Source organism: Cheilinus undulatus, linkage group 16, assembly GCF_018320785.1.
Source record: "Cheilinus undulatus linkage group 16, ASM1832078v1, whole genome shotgun sequence".
Lineage (NCBI taxonomy): Eukaryota > Metazoa > Chordata > Actinopteri > Labriformes > Labridae > Cheilinus > Cheilinus undulatus.
This window is the reverse complement of record NC_054880.1, coordinates 14,505,775-14,520,222: the sequence shown is the minus strand read 5'-3', so window position 1 is coordinate 14,520,222 and position 14,448 is coordinate 14,505,775. Positions and strand designations below refer to the sequence as shown.

The 14,448-nt window shown below is 40.0% G+C and overlaps 2 protein-coding genes across 4 annotated transcripts in view; one reads left to right on the top strand and one right to left on the bottom strand.

Annotated features, from left to right (window-relative positions):
- Positions 1 to 85: 85 nt before the first annotated feature.
- On the bottom strand, positions 86 to 7,999 carry ncdn (neurochondrin). The gene is made up of 7 exons (XM_041809782.1): positions 7,501 to 7,999; positions 5,661 to 6,654; positions 4,990 to 5,162; positions 3,888 to 4,126; positions 3,574 to 3,789; positions 3,290 to 3,432; positions 86 to 996 (listed from the first exon to the last, which is right to left on the bottom strand). The coding sequence occupies exons 1-7, from the start codon at positions 7,708 to 7,710 to the stop codon at positions 578 to 580; spliced, it is 2,394 nt and encodes a 797-aa protein (XP_041665716.1). The 5' UTR covers positions 7,711 to 7,999; the 3' UTR covers positions 86 to 577.
- Positions 8,000 to 8,529: 530 nt separating this feature from the next.
- The window catches only part of kiaa0319l (KIAA0319-like ortholog), a 43,531-nt gene continuing 37,612 nt past the window's right edge, over positions 8,530 to 14,448 (top strand). Inside the window, exons 1-3 of one of the 3 annotated variants that reach the window (XM_041809662.1) lie at positions 8,530 to 8,664; positions 11,891 to 12,036; positions 12,130 to 12,518. The gene's annotated coding sequence lies outside the window, so the exon portion shown is untranslated. Of the gene's footprint in view, positions 8,665 to 11,890; positions 12,519 to 14,448 lie in introns of all 3 variants that reach the window. The other 2 variants (XM_041809664.1, XM_041809661.1) reach the window with 2 other exon arrangements.

The following is a 14,448-nucleotide window of genomic DNA, read 5'->3' as shown; positions in this document are numbered from 1 at the left end:
AGATCACAAAAGAATGATCCCATAACAAGCTTTTAATCCTGATGACAGATTTATTCATTATACTTGGAAAATGTCCTTTTTTATCCTATAATAATAAGAAAAATATGCAGGGAACTTGAGAAAGAAAATGATGAGTTATCACAAATGGAGTTCATAATTGCATGACTGCATGTTTGCTTCAGAACAAAAGTTAAATCAGATGATGGCTAAAGTTATAACTGGTCAAACCTACAAGAAGAGGAAGAAACATAAGCGCAAAAGAGTGTGGTTGTTTTTCTAACAAAATAGCTCTTTATTGAAGCAGTTATCCATAAGACATCTACAAGACATAGGACACTTCTACATCTGTGAAGCCTTTACACTGGATTCAACTGTAAAAATAAATGTGTTTTCTTTTTGAAGCAATGTCATTTGCAAAGAGAGATGTATGTGTGGGCTCTTGTCATTCCTTAAGAGAAGATGTGGAGCAGCAGGTGATAAATCAGACATGTCTGTAAAGTACACAAACACATAACTATGGTGGTAACAGCCCTCCTTTATTACAACTTTTCCTCCTAGAAAAGCCCAGTTCTTGGTTTCACTTCCATCCCACAGCCTTCTTCAGGTTCTCCATGCTGCTCAAAGCTCCTCTATCATTTCTCATTGTGTCTCTGATCTCCTGTTTACACACTGGGCACTGGTCTGCCATTGCACACAGAGCCTCCTCTAGCGCCCCCTGTGTGTGCTGGTCAGGCAGAGCGCTACACTGACTCAACATGGAGAGTGTGTGTTTGAGCCAACCTTCCTCTCTGACCAGTGTGGTGATCCAAGGCTGAGCACGGACACAGCCACCCAGAGCCTGTAGACTCAGCCTCCACAGCTCCTCCACCTCGTCCCAGCTCTCCTCCCAGCCGGAGCTCAACTTCACTGGGCCGGGGCTGGAGCCGGAGTCCAGAGCACTCCGGAGGAACCGGAGAGCTGAGGAGAAGAAGCGTCTCTGACTGGCTTCAACTGAACCTGGAACAAAAAAATGCACCGTTAGTGCAGCCTAATATTCCTAAACCAAAACTGCCAATAACAGACAAGTTCTTATATTTCACTCTGAATGGTATGCATCTCTAAGTACAGTTGTCTTATTTGTAATCAACACTTAATATGAGCCACCTTCAGTTAACAGGTTTAGATAATCATCTTATTTCAAGATATTATAAAGCCTAAATTGCTTGTAATTAGTGAAAATAGTTGCCAATGCTGTGAGAAAAAAAAAAGTTTCTAAACATTTTAAATGTATAATCATAGTGGCTGTTTTTCTCATTAAAAGAAATTCATAGTTTTCCCAGCAAAATCTTGTATAAAGATAAAAAATAAGCAGAAATGAAATGCTTTCAAAACAAGAAATAGACAAATTCATTTTTCAAATATATCCTGCAGTGGAACATGCTCTTGACTGCTATTAACTTTGGCCTCTAGGGGTCATGAAAACATCAAAAATATAGAATAGTCTTCCATCTCTTGTTAACAAGCGTCATCATCTGGTGCAGTGAAAACCATCTACAGCTCAACATTTCAAAAACAAAGGAAATGGTCGTGGACTTCAGGAGGAGGAAGGCTGAGCCTCACCCAGTTACCATCAGTGGCACAGCAGTGGAGCTGGTCTCCAACTACAAATACCTGGGAGTGCAGCTGGACTGGTCCAGCCACATGAACACTCTGTGCAAGAAGGGTCAGAGCAGGTTGTACTTCCTGAGGAGGCTACGCTCTTTTAACATCCCAAAACCTCTGTTATCCACCTTTTATAAGACTGTTGTGGCCAGTACTCTTTTCTTTGGGGTGGTCTGCTGGGGGGAGGCCTCTCACTCAGCAGATAAGAACAGAGTCAACAAATTGGTTAAAAAAAAAAGCAGACTCCATCATCGGAGCCCAGCAGGACAAAATTGAGCATGTGGCTGAGGTGCGAATGCTCAATAAACTGAACTCAATAATAAACAATATGTCACACCCACTTCACACTCTTGGGGTGTTTCGACAGAGCACATTCAGTCACAGGCTGATCCCCCCAAGGGGCAGGACTGAATGCTACCAGAAGTCCTTTCTGCCAGCAGTCATAAGACTTTTTAATGTGCAATAGCTTTCTTTTTATATGCTACTATAATTTTTTGTATACATGGTTTTTAAGGAATTTTTAGGCTTGTCATTTCTCAAATAGTTTAGCTCCATCTCTTAACCATTTTTTATCACTTCATTACAGAAAGCTCTGTTTGCACACCGCGCTTTTTGCACTGTAAGATTTTATTATGTGGTGTGTATGTGCTTGTGTAGGAACATATGTATGGATGTATGTGTGTTTTTACATTTGTGCGCATGTGTATAGGCTAGTTTTATTTATGAATATATGTCAATTATGTGTGTTTATGTGTCTTTTTGATGATGGGCTGTCCAAATGTTTTTGCTGCTGTGAGCAAAAGCAATTTCCTGGAAAAGGATTAATAAAGTTTCTATCTATCTATCTATCTATCTATCTATCTATCTATCTATCTATCTATCTATCATGTTGAATTACTGGGATCCAGCAAAATACATGTTTATTTATATTTCCTTTCCGTCAAAAAAAAAGGCTAAAAGTAAGAGGACAAACCATATTTCTTATGCTGCTGGATAAATTTAAGGCTTCTGAAAACCAATACACTGAGATATTACATTTAAAAGAGACCAGGATTTACTGGGCACCGTAGCCAGCAATTTCACTTCATTAACGGCCATCAGATTGACTTATTAATGCTGGGAAAAGCTCAATCAACATTACAAGGAGGGTTGTAAAAGTACGTTGTGTGAAGCAGAGATCCTGCCCATCAAACAGCTCAGTTAGTCTGCCTTCCCCTGGGCTAACATCTAGAGAGGGAATAGCTTGAGAGAAGATAATGGTATCAGTGATGGCTGTTTCATCTCAGGTTGCAGGGATACGGCCCCCTTTTTGCTCAGCAGGTGATACAACAAGAGGTTTGTCAATTACATTAACTATTCATCTTAATTGAGTTCAGTTGTGTCTTTTTAATTGCACTTTGAATATGAATGCTGCCCATGATTGCTGGCTGGGCTATCTGAACAGAACAGTTGTTTTCTTACCATAACAGTAAAATGTCGTCTTTTGTAATAGGCTAGTTTACAAACACTTAAACAGGACACTGTCATAAGTGATGGAAAAATAAATATAACATACAAGGAATTCACATCATCACAACTTGCAATATGTATATGTAAAAATCATGAAAATCAAGTGTGTAATTTAGCATGATACAGAAAAGCATTTCACCTGATAGAGCTGATTTGAGTCTTCCAATCATTAGCCCCAATGTGCAGTAATTAGCTGTTAGAACCAGCAGGCGAGGTTTATGAACCAAAACAGGTAGTGCTTCACCCAGGAGAGACTCAAGCTTTTTGAAACATGGATCCTTCCTAGATGACAAGAAGAGAGACATTATGTTGCCATGAATTATTAGCATTAATGAGGATTTTAAAATATGTTCAAACAGATAGTATTCACTTAAAAACAATTTGCAGCTTTGAGCTGAGCCTTTGTTTTTGTCAAGCAGCTACCTGACTCTCTCTGGTTCTGTAACAGTAAAGTTAAGGATGGCAGAGCAGGCAGTTTCCATGCTGGGATCCCTGTTAGACACGCCACCACTTTTCCCTTTGAGAAAAGTCCAGCACTGACACAGAAAGTCCACCAGCAATGCTGGGGTGTCGAGGGTGAGCAGCACCTTCCTGGGACCTTCTTCTGCTGACAGGTGGCACAGAGCAGGAAGAAGATACCTAAAGAGAGGGAGAAAGATTCAGTGCATGAAATTAAAGCACTGCTGAATCTATAATGATTTTTTATTGTTTTGCAATGATGTGTTTGATCATTTCACCTCAGAGCTTCTTTTCCTGTCCACGCCTCTGTCTCCTCTCTGACAGATAGCTCAGCCATCCAATCAGAGAGGCCTTGCTCTGTGCTCTCACCCTGCAGATGGCTGCGGGAGTAGCCAATCAGAAAGGGCAAAAGTCCGGTCACTTCCTCCTTCAGACAGGATGTCTCCTCAGCCAGCCATGAGCACAGAGAGCGAAAGGTGGCGAAAACAAAAGGGTCACCATAGCGACTTCGATCCACCTACGGGACCAATAATAGACAAGAAAGAAGCAGTAAGGAGAGTTGTAATAGGTTAAATAATAATTCACAGTGCACCATCCTTATCGAAGTTTGAAATCTTGATGGAGACTAATTACATGATTTGATTTTACCTTTTATTTTTATTAGTATAATGGGGAAGTATTCCTACATATTCAAAATGTATGGTATTTCAAGTTTCAGGTTCAAATTTTACTCTTGCTGTGCTCTTAAAAACTCGCTAGTCTCCCTCAACACTTGATACCTAAAGTTTCCCCCTGGCACTGCATCTTCACTTCTTATTTTCTTGTCAAGTAAAAAATAGCTAGGACTGAAAAGAAGGATGGAAATCTAGTCATATTTACAGCATCCTTTAATGAGGAAAATGGCCTAGTTTGCAAGTATGGCTGCAACAATCTTTTTCATTCATGAACTGAGGATTATTTTCTTGATTAAAACAATATAGGTCTATTAAAGATTACAATACAATGAAAATTACCATCAACATACCCAGGTTTCCCCCAGTAGCAGAGCAAGATCTTAAAACGTCCAACTTACTTTTGGAAAATGAAACTAAGGAACCAAATCCTCAAACTTGGCCAACAAAAAGTTTGTAATGGTAGTTAAATTTTGGAGATGTTCTCAGTTTCTTTCAGCTGGAATACTTCTTTTAGCCCTAGATTTTGTGATTTAAAATGAATTTCTCATATCCCTGCCAAGGTAAATAACAGTATCTTTTCAGACGTTGTTATCTAAGGGTTTGTCCCTTTTTTATAAAAGTAGGATGAAGGAACTTAGTGATTCTATGTATAGAATGGATCAATTAGCTTTCTGTATTGAAATGAACCTTAATTTCATCCTCTCACCTGCTGAAGATAGTATATAAGCGCAGAGAAAGTCTCCTCCAGCACCCCAAGGACCTGCCTGCTCTGCTGCAGACTGAGTGATGAGGAAGAGCTCGGAGGATTGGGTGCAGAGGTCTGTGATACTCCCATACAGCAGGCCTGCTCGATAGCAGCCTCCATGATCCGGTAACAGCCTGGGAAGAAACAAAAGGATGAGTTTAGAGTAGATCAACATCAAACCTTTACAACATGGTTTCAGGATAATAGCTTTTGAACTGTTGTATGACCCAGAAGTGGTTGATAAAAAAACAAAGACATGTCAGCCAGAGCATTTACCACATTTACTACCACAAATACAAAGCAGAACACTGAGCTACAGCTCATAGTATTTTTTCAGAGGATCAAAATTTCAGCCAGTTTTTCTCTCATCATTGTTTTACCCCAACATAAATGGAGGCTGTTCTATTATGCATAATATTACTTGATTACAAGATGAAGATAAACATAAATTTGTAAAAAGTTAAACCACTGTCTCAAACTTTATGCTACTTTCATGTCCAAAATAGCAATATCCATAATCAATGATTTACAGCTCAGGTGGTGCACACGTTTAGATTTTAATTTATTACTCAGAACAAGCACACAAACAAAGACAAACAGAGAACTGTTCAGAGTAAAAATGAGCACACTACCTGTGAGTGTGTGCTGCAGCTCTGGGCTCACGTCGCTACCTGGCGGCTCCTCCAAACCCATCCTGACCTCCACACAAGCCCGGTTCACCAATAAGCAGCAGAACTTTGGCGGTCCCACAAGCTCCCAACCAAACAAATCCAGCAGACAAGCACTGAGGACCAGTATTGGTCCAATCTGTCTAGGTGTCAACTTAGCCTGCAACATGGGTCTCAATACCCCCCATACCTGGAACACAACTCCCTTCAACTCCTCATTCTCTACTGCCTCACCTGCTGGGGGCAGAAATTGGACCAGCTGAGCACACATGTCCAGCCTGCTCTGGTCTCTTGCTTTGGAGAAGTCTTTGGAGAGCTGCACCAGCAAGGAGAGGAGTTCTGCAGGGTGTTTATTCCATGCTTTGTCTTTGGTTTTACCAGAGAGGAGGCAACCTAACAAAGGAAGCCCCCTCTCACGGCTGAAAGTCTGGTTTTGATGCAGTGCTTGGCACAGAGCTGGAACAGCTCCCCTGCTCAGGAGCTGGTCTTGACCTCTGGGTAAGGCACACACAGCTGCAAGAATCTGGTAGCAGTCAGCGGCCATGGCCTCATCTAGCTTAGAGGGGGAGGCGCTTTCCTGTGATGCTGATTTGTTCTTAACTTCACTGTCATCATCACCCTTTTGCTCACTATTTTCAGTAGCTGATTTTTCCACATTGGCAGGATCGCTCTCCTGACCCTCCTGTTTTTCCTGGTTCACTTGTCCGTTCGCTAAAACACCCAGCAGGAGTGGGATGGTGGCGAGGAGTTGTGGATGGGCGGCCATGTCTGGGTCCGTGCTTAGTGCAGCCAACAGAGCTGTTCCCAGAGAGAGGAGCTCGTGTGGGGGTAAACCGGAGTTCTCACTACCTCTGATCGCTGTCACCAAAAGTCGAGCTGGAAGGTTGAGACCCACGGCTTCGAAGATGCGCCTCAGGGTGGGTTTGTCAAGCTGGTTTGCAGGGCAAAGGCGAGTTATCTAAAGACAGTGAGTGGAAAGTTGTCATCGCTGAGACCTGAACAAGCAACCCTTGCTTCCTTTGTACAACTCAGTTCATTTTTATACCTTTGTAAAACTTGAAAATAGCTGTGAATCCTTTTAATTCTTAATGATCTTTATATTTTTTTAAAAGGTGCTTGTGCTATAGTTTCAATTCATGTACCTGTGACCAGCCCACAGATTTGGCTGGGCCCCTGACAAACCCAAAGAATGGGCCCTACCCAGATGTGAATTACTGACGGTAACAATGCATGTCTGTTGGATCAGTAGCACTGGTGCTAGCATCCTGACTAACAGTGAACTGAAAATAGTGTCAAACTATGAATGTGTTCTGATATTTACTGGTGGTTCTACTTTATAAATCCTTTCCACACATTTTCTGCCTATTTTGCAACTTTTTTTCATCACCTTTAACCCATTCTTGCCGTTTTTGCCCTTTCCTGACATTTTAAACCCTCATTTGCCACTTTTTGGCTATTTTTGCAATTTTTAACCTTTTTTTTGCCACTATAGTGCCACCTTTCAGCCGTTTTGCCACTTTTTGGGGGGTATTTAGCTAAACTACACTATGTCAAAGAAAAAGTAAAGGCTAGAATAGCTGAGAAACTTTATTTCTCAGCTATCCATTATTCATTTCTTTATCTACCTGGTTCATAGTACATAGATATTCTATTTACTTTGACAATAAATAAAAGATACATATTGCATTATAATGAAAAGCAACCACTGGTATAATTTGTAGATTCCCTCGTTTCTTGGTAAACAGCTAACACAACAACAATGCTAATACTGTGTGACTAAAATAGGGTTACTCTGGACACTTACCAGCAGGAGGGCAGCCAACGTGTGACTGTCATTTTTAGCATGCTTGAGTGTATGAAGACACCTCTCCAACACCTCTGTCTGGGAGTCAGTCAGACCACCCCCTCCATCCCTCTCCGAGCCTCCTCCACCTTCTCCTCCTCCCTGCTCCTCTTTTGCAGGAGGACTGCTGCTCATGACAGGTGCACCGTTAACTTCAGCACTGTCAGACATTGTGACCTGCGGGATTACGGGACTATTTAAACAGAATACCGACGAAAATATAACGAAAACAAGTAAGCGAAACCCAACTGACTAACATGTCGTAGCACAAAAGAGACGAAGCCGACACCAAAAAATTCAAACGATGTTTTTCAGTTGACGTGCTGGGTATTTTAAAAAACGGCTGTCAAGAATACAACGGTTAATATATAAAATGACGGTTATTAACGTTCCAGGTTTGTAGATAACCCTTTCACGCGCTACATCCCCTCACGAGTACAACCCGGAAGAGAACTGTCAACATTCCGCTACAACTAACCAATGACAACCGCTTGACCATTCCAAGAAACCAATCAAAATTGAGATACTTGGGAGGCGGAGGCGCCATTTTGGCCCGTGCTTTAACGTTGGAGAAACGCTGCCGCTTTAATGTTAAGGTTATGCCAGAGAAATTTAGACGTTCTTTTATTTCTAACACAAGTTTTTGCCATAGACATGCTCAAAATGTAAAAAATTAGCTCTTTATGTCAAGGTGAACCTTTTTGACGTTTTCTCGGCAGGCGGCGCAGGGCGGAAGTAGTCAGATTAATGTTTAACGGCTTAAATTCAATGTAAGATTGGATACGAGGAAGCCTATAATCATTATTCGTCTCAATTAAAATCATACACAGCCAGAATTAATTCATTATACAGTTACCTTATCATAGATAGCTGTTGTTTTTACTCATATGTCTCAAAACGGCCACAATAAATACCAACGGCTGTGTCAGTTTTTGCTTTACTTTGAATCCTCAGACCGGAAGTAGTATTTATCACGCTGATTGGCTTGCCACCGCTCGCACAGTCACATCAGCTGTACCAACGAAAGGAATACTGACCTAATTAACTGTACAGGAGACGACAACAACGGCCAAACAACAAACCGCAACGACCAGACCCAAGAACCATTACCATATTGCTGTAACTGTAAGTCATTGTACTTTTTATCTGCGTTAAATTATGTCGTGACAATTGCTGTTTAAGCGCACAGGATGAATCCGTGTCCCTGCACGGTGTGTAGTGAAAGCGAGTGCCAGCAGCTGTTAGCCTCAAGGTGCCTCAAACTGGGGTGATCCTGGATTATACAGGTAACATATTTTATGCTTTTCAAACCCAGTCTTCTTGTTACAGTACTGGCACGTCGGTGTGTATTGTAAGAAACCGAAACGAGGAGCTAGGACTACATAAGAGGTGTTGTATTATTGATTCAACCTGGTCTCGTTTGTAATTTTGTGACAGTGCAGTCGACTACGCAAGCTGTAACTATCGGCCTTTATAATATTAATTGTGAGCTTTAAACAGCGATCCTTGATTAAACCTTGACTCTACTTTTCAGCCTGGTAAGATCCATAATGCACGAAACCACCATTTTGGATAAAATGTCAGAGATATTAGCACAAGAGCGTTTACTCATGCTCTCATTTCACTGACAGATCCCCTTTCATTCAGTCAATCGTGCAACTATTTGCTTTTTAATCAGCCAGAGAACCCCCATGGTAAAGATCAACCATACCTATGGAGTAGTGCTTATCAAGCCTTTTTAAAATAGTGGTGTCTTTCCTTTGTGCTACTCAATGCTCTCAATTCAATCATCTGTATCATAATGTAAGAATAATTGAAGACCCAAACTACCAGAGCCTGAAGTGACACTTTTCTAAGTTTGAGCTTCAGCCTATAATAAATAAAGATAAATAAAGCATCAGAACAACTGATCAGTAGGCTGATATTATCGGGCTGATATTGGCTACTGGCTATGGCATATTGGATAGGCAAAAAATTCAATATCAAACATCCCTATTAAATGGGTCTTTGGATTAGAAGAGGAGTCAATCAGTAGACAACAATCTACTGGTTTGCCATTATGTCAAAGTCTGAGTGTTCAGGATAGTCATACAGTTGAAACTGTGTTTCATATTTGCATCGTTGTCCTCACCTATCATGGTGTTCAAGTTAAGGAGCCATGTGGCTATGGGCTGCCATGCATAGGTCTGCCGTTGTTATTATCCTCTGGTTGGAGCTTTGCTTAAAACAATCCCTAAAATACCTTTTACATGGTGATAGAAAATTACACTTTTTAGCTTATTCCCTCTAAATATCTTTCCTTATTTCAGTTCAAAGTTTATAATCTTATTTTGTCATTTCTTTCAGTGTTTTTAATACAGTCTTATAATTAACATGTAGACTATAATAAACACAGGATTCCTGCAGATCCTTAAAAAGTCTTAAGTCTTAAATTGGACTTCTTAAATTTAAGGCCATAAAAAGTCTTATTTTTACTAGTGAGAGGACTGAAATCTTATGTATTGAATGCGCCCAAAATCATCAAATTTGGGTGTTTAAGACCAAAGAATCTCTTTGTCCTTTATCAGTTGATATTTTATTAACAGTGAATTAAATCAGATAATTTAACTCTGTCCAGTCTACCGAGAAATCTCGCATACCTTTCATTTTTGCCTGTTTACCGCACAAAATACAGTATTAATTTTTCTTAGCACATGTCTTAAAGAGTCTTAAAGTCTTAAATTTGATTCTCAGCAGCAATAGCAAACAATTTTTTTTGTACAGTTTTCTTTCATTACTGATTGATTACACAGTATGTTTCTTTTCCTTAAATACTAATATTATCATAGAAAAAAGGCATATGAATCTTTATATTCAGTGATTCATTTCATCAAAATGACATATATTTAGGACTTTTTTTGACACAAATACTGTCATGAGTTGATTTTTATTTTTGTTTTATTTTCCTCCCCTCTTGCATACCCTGAGGAGGAAAGCTGTAAAAGTTGTTAAAATTTTTGTTATTCTTTTTAAAAATGTTTAAAAGCAGTCATTACTTTTTGTTAAAGATATATTTTGGGGGCTTTTTAGGCTTTTATTCTTGAGAGGAGGACAGTGGATAGAGTCAGAGAGAGAGGAAGAGGTATGTGGGAAAGGAGCCACAGGCTTGACTTGAACACATGGGCAGCAATTCTTAAATTTGTAGTAACATAGAACAGTGAAGATTTAAACAGAATAGGATTAAAATAAACTCATATGACTGTTTCAGTCCTTACTTTTTCCTCACTTTGGCAGACTGAAGACTTTATCCACTACCTTGTAAGAATAGGTTACATCAGTTGAAGAGTATTTATTTTTCTCTGTGTATTTGTGCAGGTAGATCTTGTTTTCCTTGTTAATCTCAAAGTGGGTCTTTAATTGGTGAGTGGTGACCACTGAATTAGAAGAAACCTACCTGACCAAAAATCAATGTATAAACTAACTTTCCCCATTGTTGTCCTTACATGCAGCAGCTTCTTTGAGGAACTTCATGTTTGTGTCACTTTTGGACACCTCTATGGTTGAGGTCACCCCTCTAATCTCTCTGGGCTGGGTTATTTTTCATTGGATGAGCTCAGCCTGCTCACTTTTAATCTTCCAACCTATCACTCATCATGAACCCTGACCATGGAGAATGTAAATAAAAGCTGTTTCACTATCACCTTGTCTGACATGTTTGCTGTGGTAGCAGGTACAAGCAAGAAAAGTAACTATGAAAATGAATCATCTCACTGAGGGCCTCTCATGCTTTTGAAGGTCATGTAGGGGCATCATTACACATTTTAGTTGGCTGGAGTTTTAAGTTGAAAATGGTAGATGTAGCTTCAACCAGACAGATGCATCCATCAGTAACCACTCTGAGAACCATTAATTATAAAAATGACCTCTAGTGGCAGTGGAGAAAAAAAACATGGCAATGACTAAAATGCACACAAATGCTAATCTCTATTACCAACATTACTCTGTGCATGCTGTTTATCCTATACCTGTAACAAATGACTTCTATGGCAAAGAAAGAGAGTTTCTAAGGTAAGATCTAGAAGAAATCAGAGATAATTATGCACATTCATACAATCAGTTTTAAGGTTAATCTGTAATAAATGACCTTTTTAGCCCGCTTTTGAAATTCCCTAAGAAAAGCTTCACTGTGATGGTCGTGCTGCACTGATTAAATGTTAACAGAGGATTGATGGTTGTTACTGTAAGCTCCTGAGTTTCTGTAGTTGTCACAGCATAATGAGAGGGTTGTTATTGTTGTGTCGTGGGTTTTTTCAAGGACTCTGCTGCCTTGGAGTGAAATATAAACCAACTTAACTTGCCTTCCCTTTTGCAGCCAGAAGAAACTGTGCGTGGGACTTGGTGTCATTGCAGAGAAAGCTCCACCAACCTGTCTGCCTAGAAGCCAATACAGAGCTGACAAGTGGGCTATTGACTGCAGCAACTGTGAGAGAGAGGAAGAGGAGGAAGAAAACAGCCAAAGTGAGGAGGAAGAGAGAGGGAGAGAGAGAGAGGCTGGCCAGCCTTTCTGGGGATATAACAGAGTTTTTAGTGACAGAGTTCATTGTCTTGCAGGAGCTTCTCAAGGGGAAAGTAGCCATTTGAAAAATCCGTAATGGCTGAGCTGTCATCAGCCCAGGTGACCAAGTGCACCTGAGAGCTACTGCTGCTGCACACACTCCAAGCCAGCACCAGACTGTGGGAATTTACTGCACAGAAGAAAAGCAAATCTTACATTGAGGTGGAAAAAAAACAACTGAAATTCTCTAGATATTTTGGCTGGATTAATCCGGGTCTTTTTTGGGGGAAGGCTCACCTGAGAGAAAAACAAATACAGGAGGACAAATGATTGTTTGTGGATTTGTTTCCTGCTGAGCTGTTGATTATATCACAGGTGGAGGCTGCTGGAATTCAGACGTCCGTATGCAGGAATGTAGATTCACATATGGAGAAAGACCCTACAGGTTTGTGACAACACCTCTTGAATGAGTGTTTAAGAACTTTGGTTGTTATCATGTGAAACACCTTTTTCCAGTTTTAGTACTTAAATCAGTGTTTACTGTTTTGCAACTCCACTGTCTTTATTTTAATCCCTATTGTCTGAAGTGATGCTGACAGGCCTGTTTTTTCCTTACCTGTGCTGACTCTTTCAAAACTTCTGCAAAGATCATCACCATCTTTATATATTCAAAAGCTGAACAACAGAGATAGTTGCATAACTTCAGACTATATGGCTGTATAACATCTGGCCAACATTTACAGACTGTCTGCTCAGCATGTGCCTGCAAAAGCGTCTTGATTTATGACCATTCTGCCCCATAGCCTCCCAGTGAGATGTTGTGTGGATAAGAGGTCTGCTAACGTCTTGAACAAAGTGTCCCAGGACCAGCACTGTTCACGCCCCCTAACCACTCTTTTTTCCCCTCAGCTGTAAGAACTTGCATGAGAATTTAAGAGTAGAAAAAAGTGTAGTGTGGTTCCTTTACTCGGGTAAACTCCACTTAGTCTTTATCAAACCTGAAGTTTGACTTTGCTCCTTAAGGCTACAAACTCTTACATGCAGAAAAAACATAGACTATGCTGGTGCTTTTTGTGGTGCATTCAGCATGTTAAGATGCTTATATTTTCTCTCCCAGTCACTTTTAAATGACAAACTTCCTTATCACACTTCCTGATAGAGAGGATATTAAGCCTTAAGAAGTCAGCTCAGACAGCCTGTGACTGTGTCTCGAGCATGATTTGAAGATAGCAGAACTTTGCATCCCTCATGGGACTTAACCATGTCTGATTCTTTAAACACAGACCAACTTTTACTGTGACAGAGAAGTCAAATAAGCGTAAAGAGAGGCTCAGTCTTGTGATAAAACTGCTGTCTAGCGAGTGATTGCTGTCAGCTGTACAGAAGAGAGAAATAAGCTCTAAACAGCGAGGTTAAAACACTGAATTCTGCCCTAAGGAATACTACTGATTTAGCATACCTTCATCATGAACATACAGGCGGGGTAGTGAGTCGTGAGGCTACATGAATAGATGTGCAATGTTCTATATAGTGATGGATGTGCATCACTCAAATTCTTTGTTTTGCATAATGTGTTGAGTTAGACCTTCTCCTATGACAGAGGGATTATATAGCTGTCATTTAAGTATGAAGCTTTACTTGTTGTTTTAATTTATTAGCTCCAGTCAACACTTCAAAGAAGCGAGCTCACAGGATTGTGAGTCATGTTATACTCAACAGGATATTAACGGAAGTGTTGCATCATAAAACAGACTTTTATATCTGCTGTACTGCACGAAGTCAGGGTATTTCTGTCTTTTTAATGAGCACAGCACAAGGCCTGACTGCTTATGCAAGACAGTAGTTTACTGATTTTAAAGGTTTAGATCCAAAATGTCACTTACTTGTTATTTTAGGAGTACTCATTCAAGTGCAAAACCTTCCATCGTTATGCTCTCTGCACAGTATCTCAAGTTTGAGTCTGATTTGCATAAACTTTGATTATCAAGTCGTGTTTTATAGGTTGTTCATATCCTAAAGAGGGCTTGTTTAAAGGACTGAAGCACCTTTGTCCATCAGTAATCAAGGCAGAGGAGGAATATTTCATACAAGTGGAGGAACATGACTGAAATCAACAGAAGATATGATTAAGTTTTTTTCCTGATTATTTTGTCTATGCTTATGCATTACCTCCATCTTAACATTGAATTTTTACGAAGGAAAGAACAAGTGGCTAATTTAGTTTGTCTTTACTTATATTCCAAGAGGAATTATTAATTTGGACAGCAGAATATTGTACACAATAACACGATATGATTATATTAGAAGCCATTACTGTTCAATTTGATATACACAGTGGCTACCTTGGTCTAACTGCAGCAACGCCAAAATGAAAA

Coding starts and splice junctions, on each gene's coding strand:
- ncdn (XM_041809782.1), bottom strand. CDS start 7,710: ATGTCTGACAGTGCTGAAGTTAACGGTGCACCTGTCATGAGCAGCAGT. Junction 6,655..7,500: donor CGTTGGCTGCCCTCCTGCTG/GTAAGTGTCCAG, acceptor CACTGTCTTTAG/ATAACTCGCCTTTGCCCTGC. Junction 3,790..3,887: donor ACAGGAAAAGAAGCTCTGAG/GTGAAATGATCA, acceptor CCCTCTCTTTAG/GTATCTTCTTCCTGCTCTGT.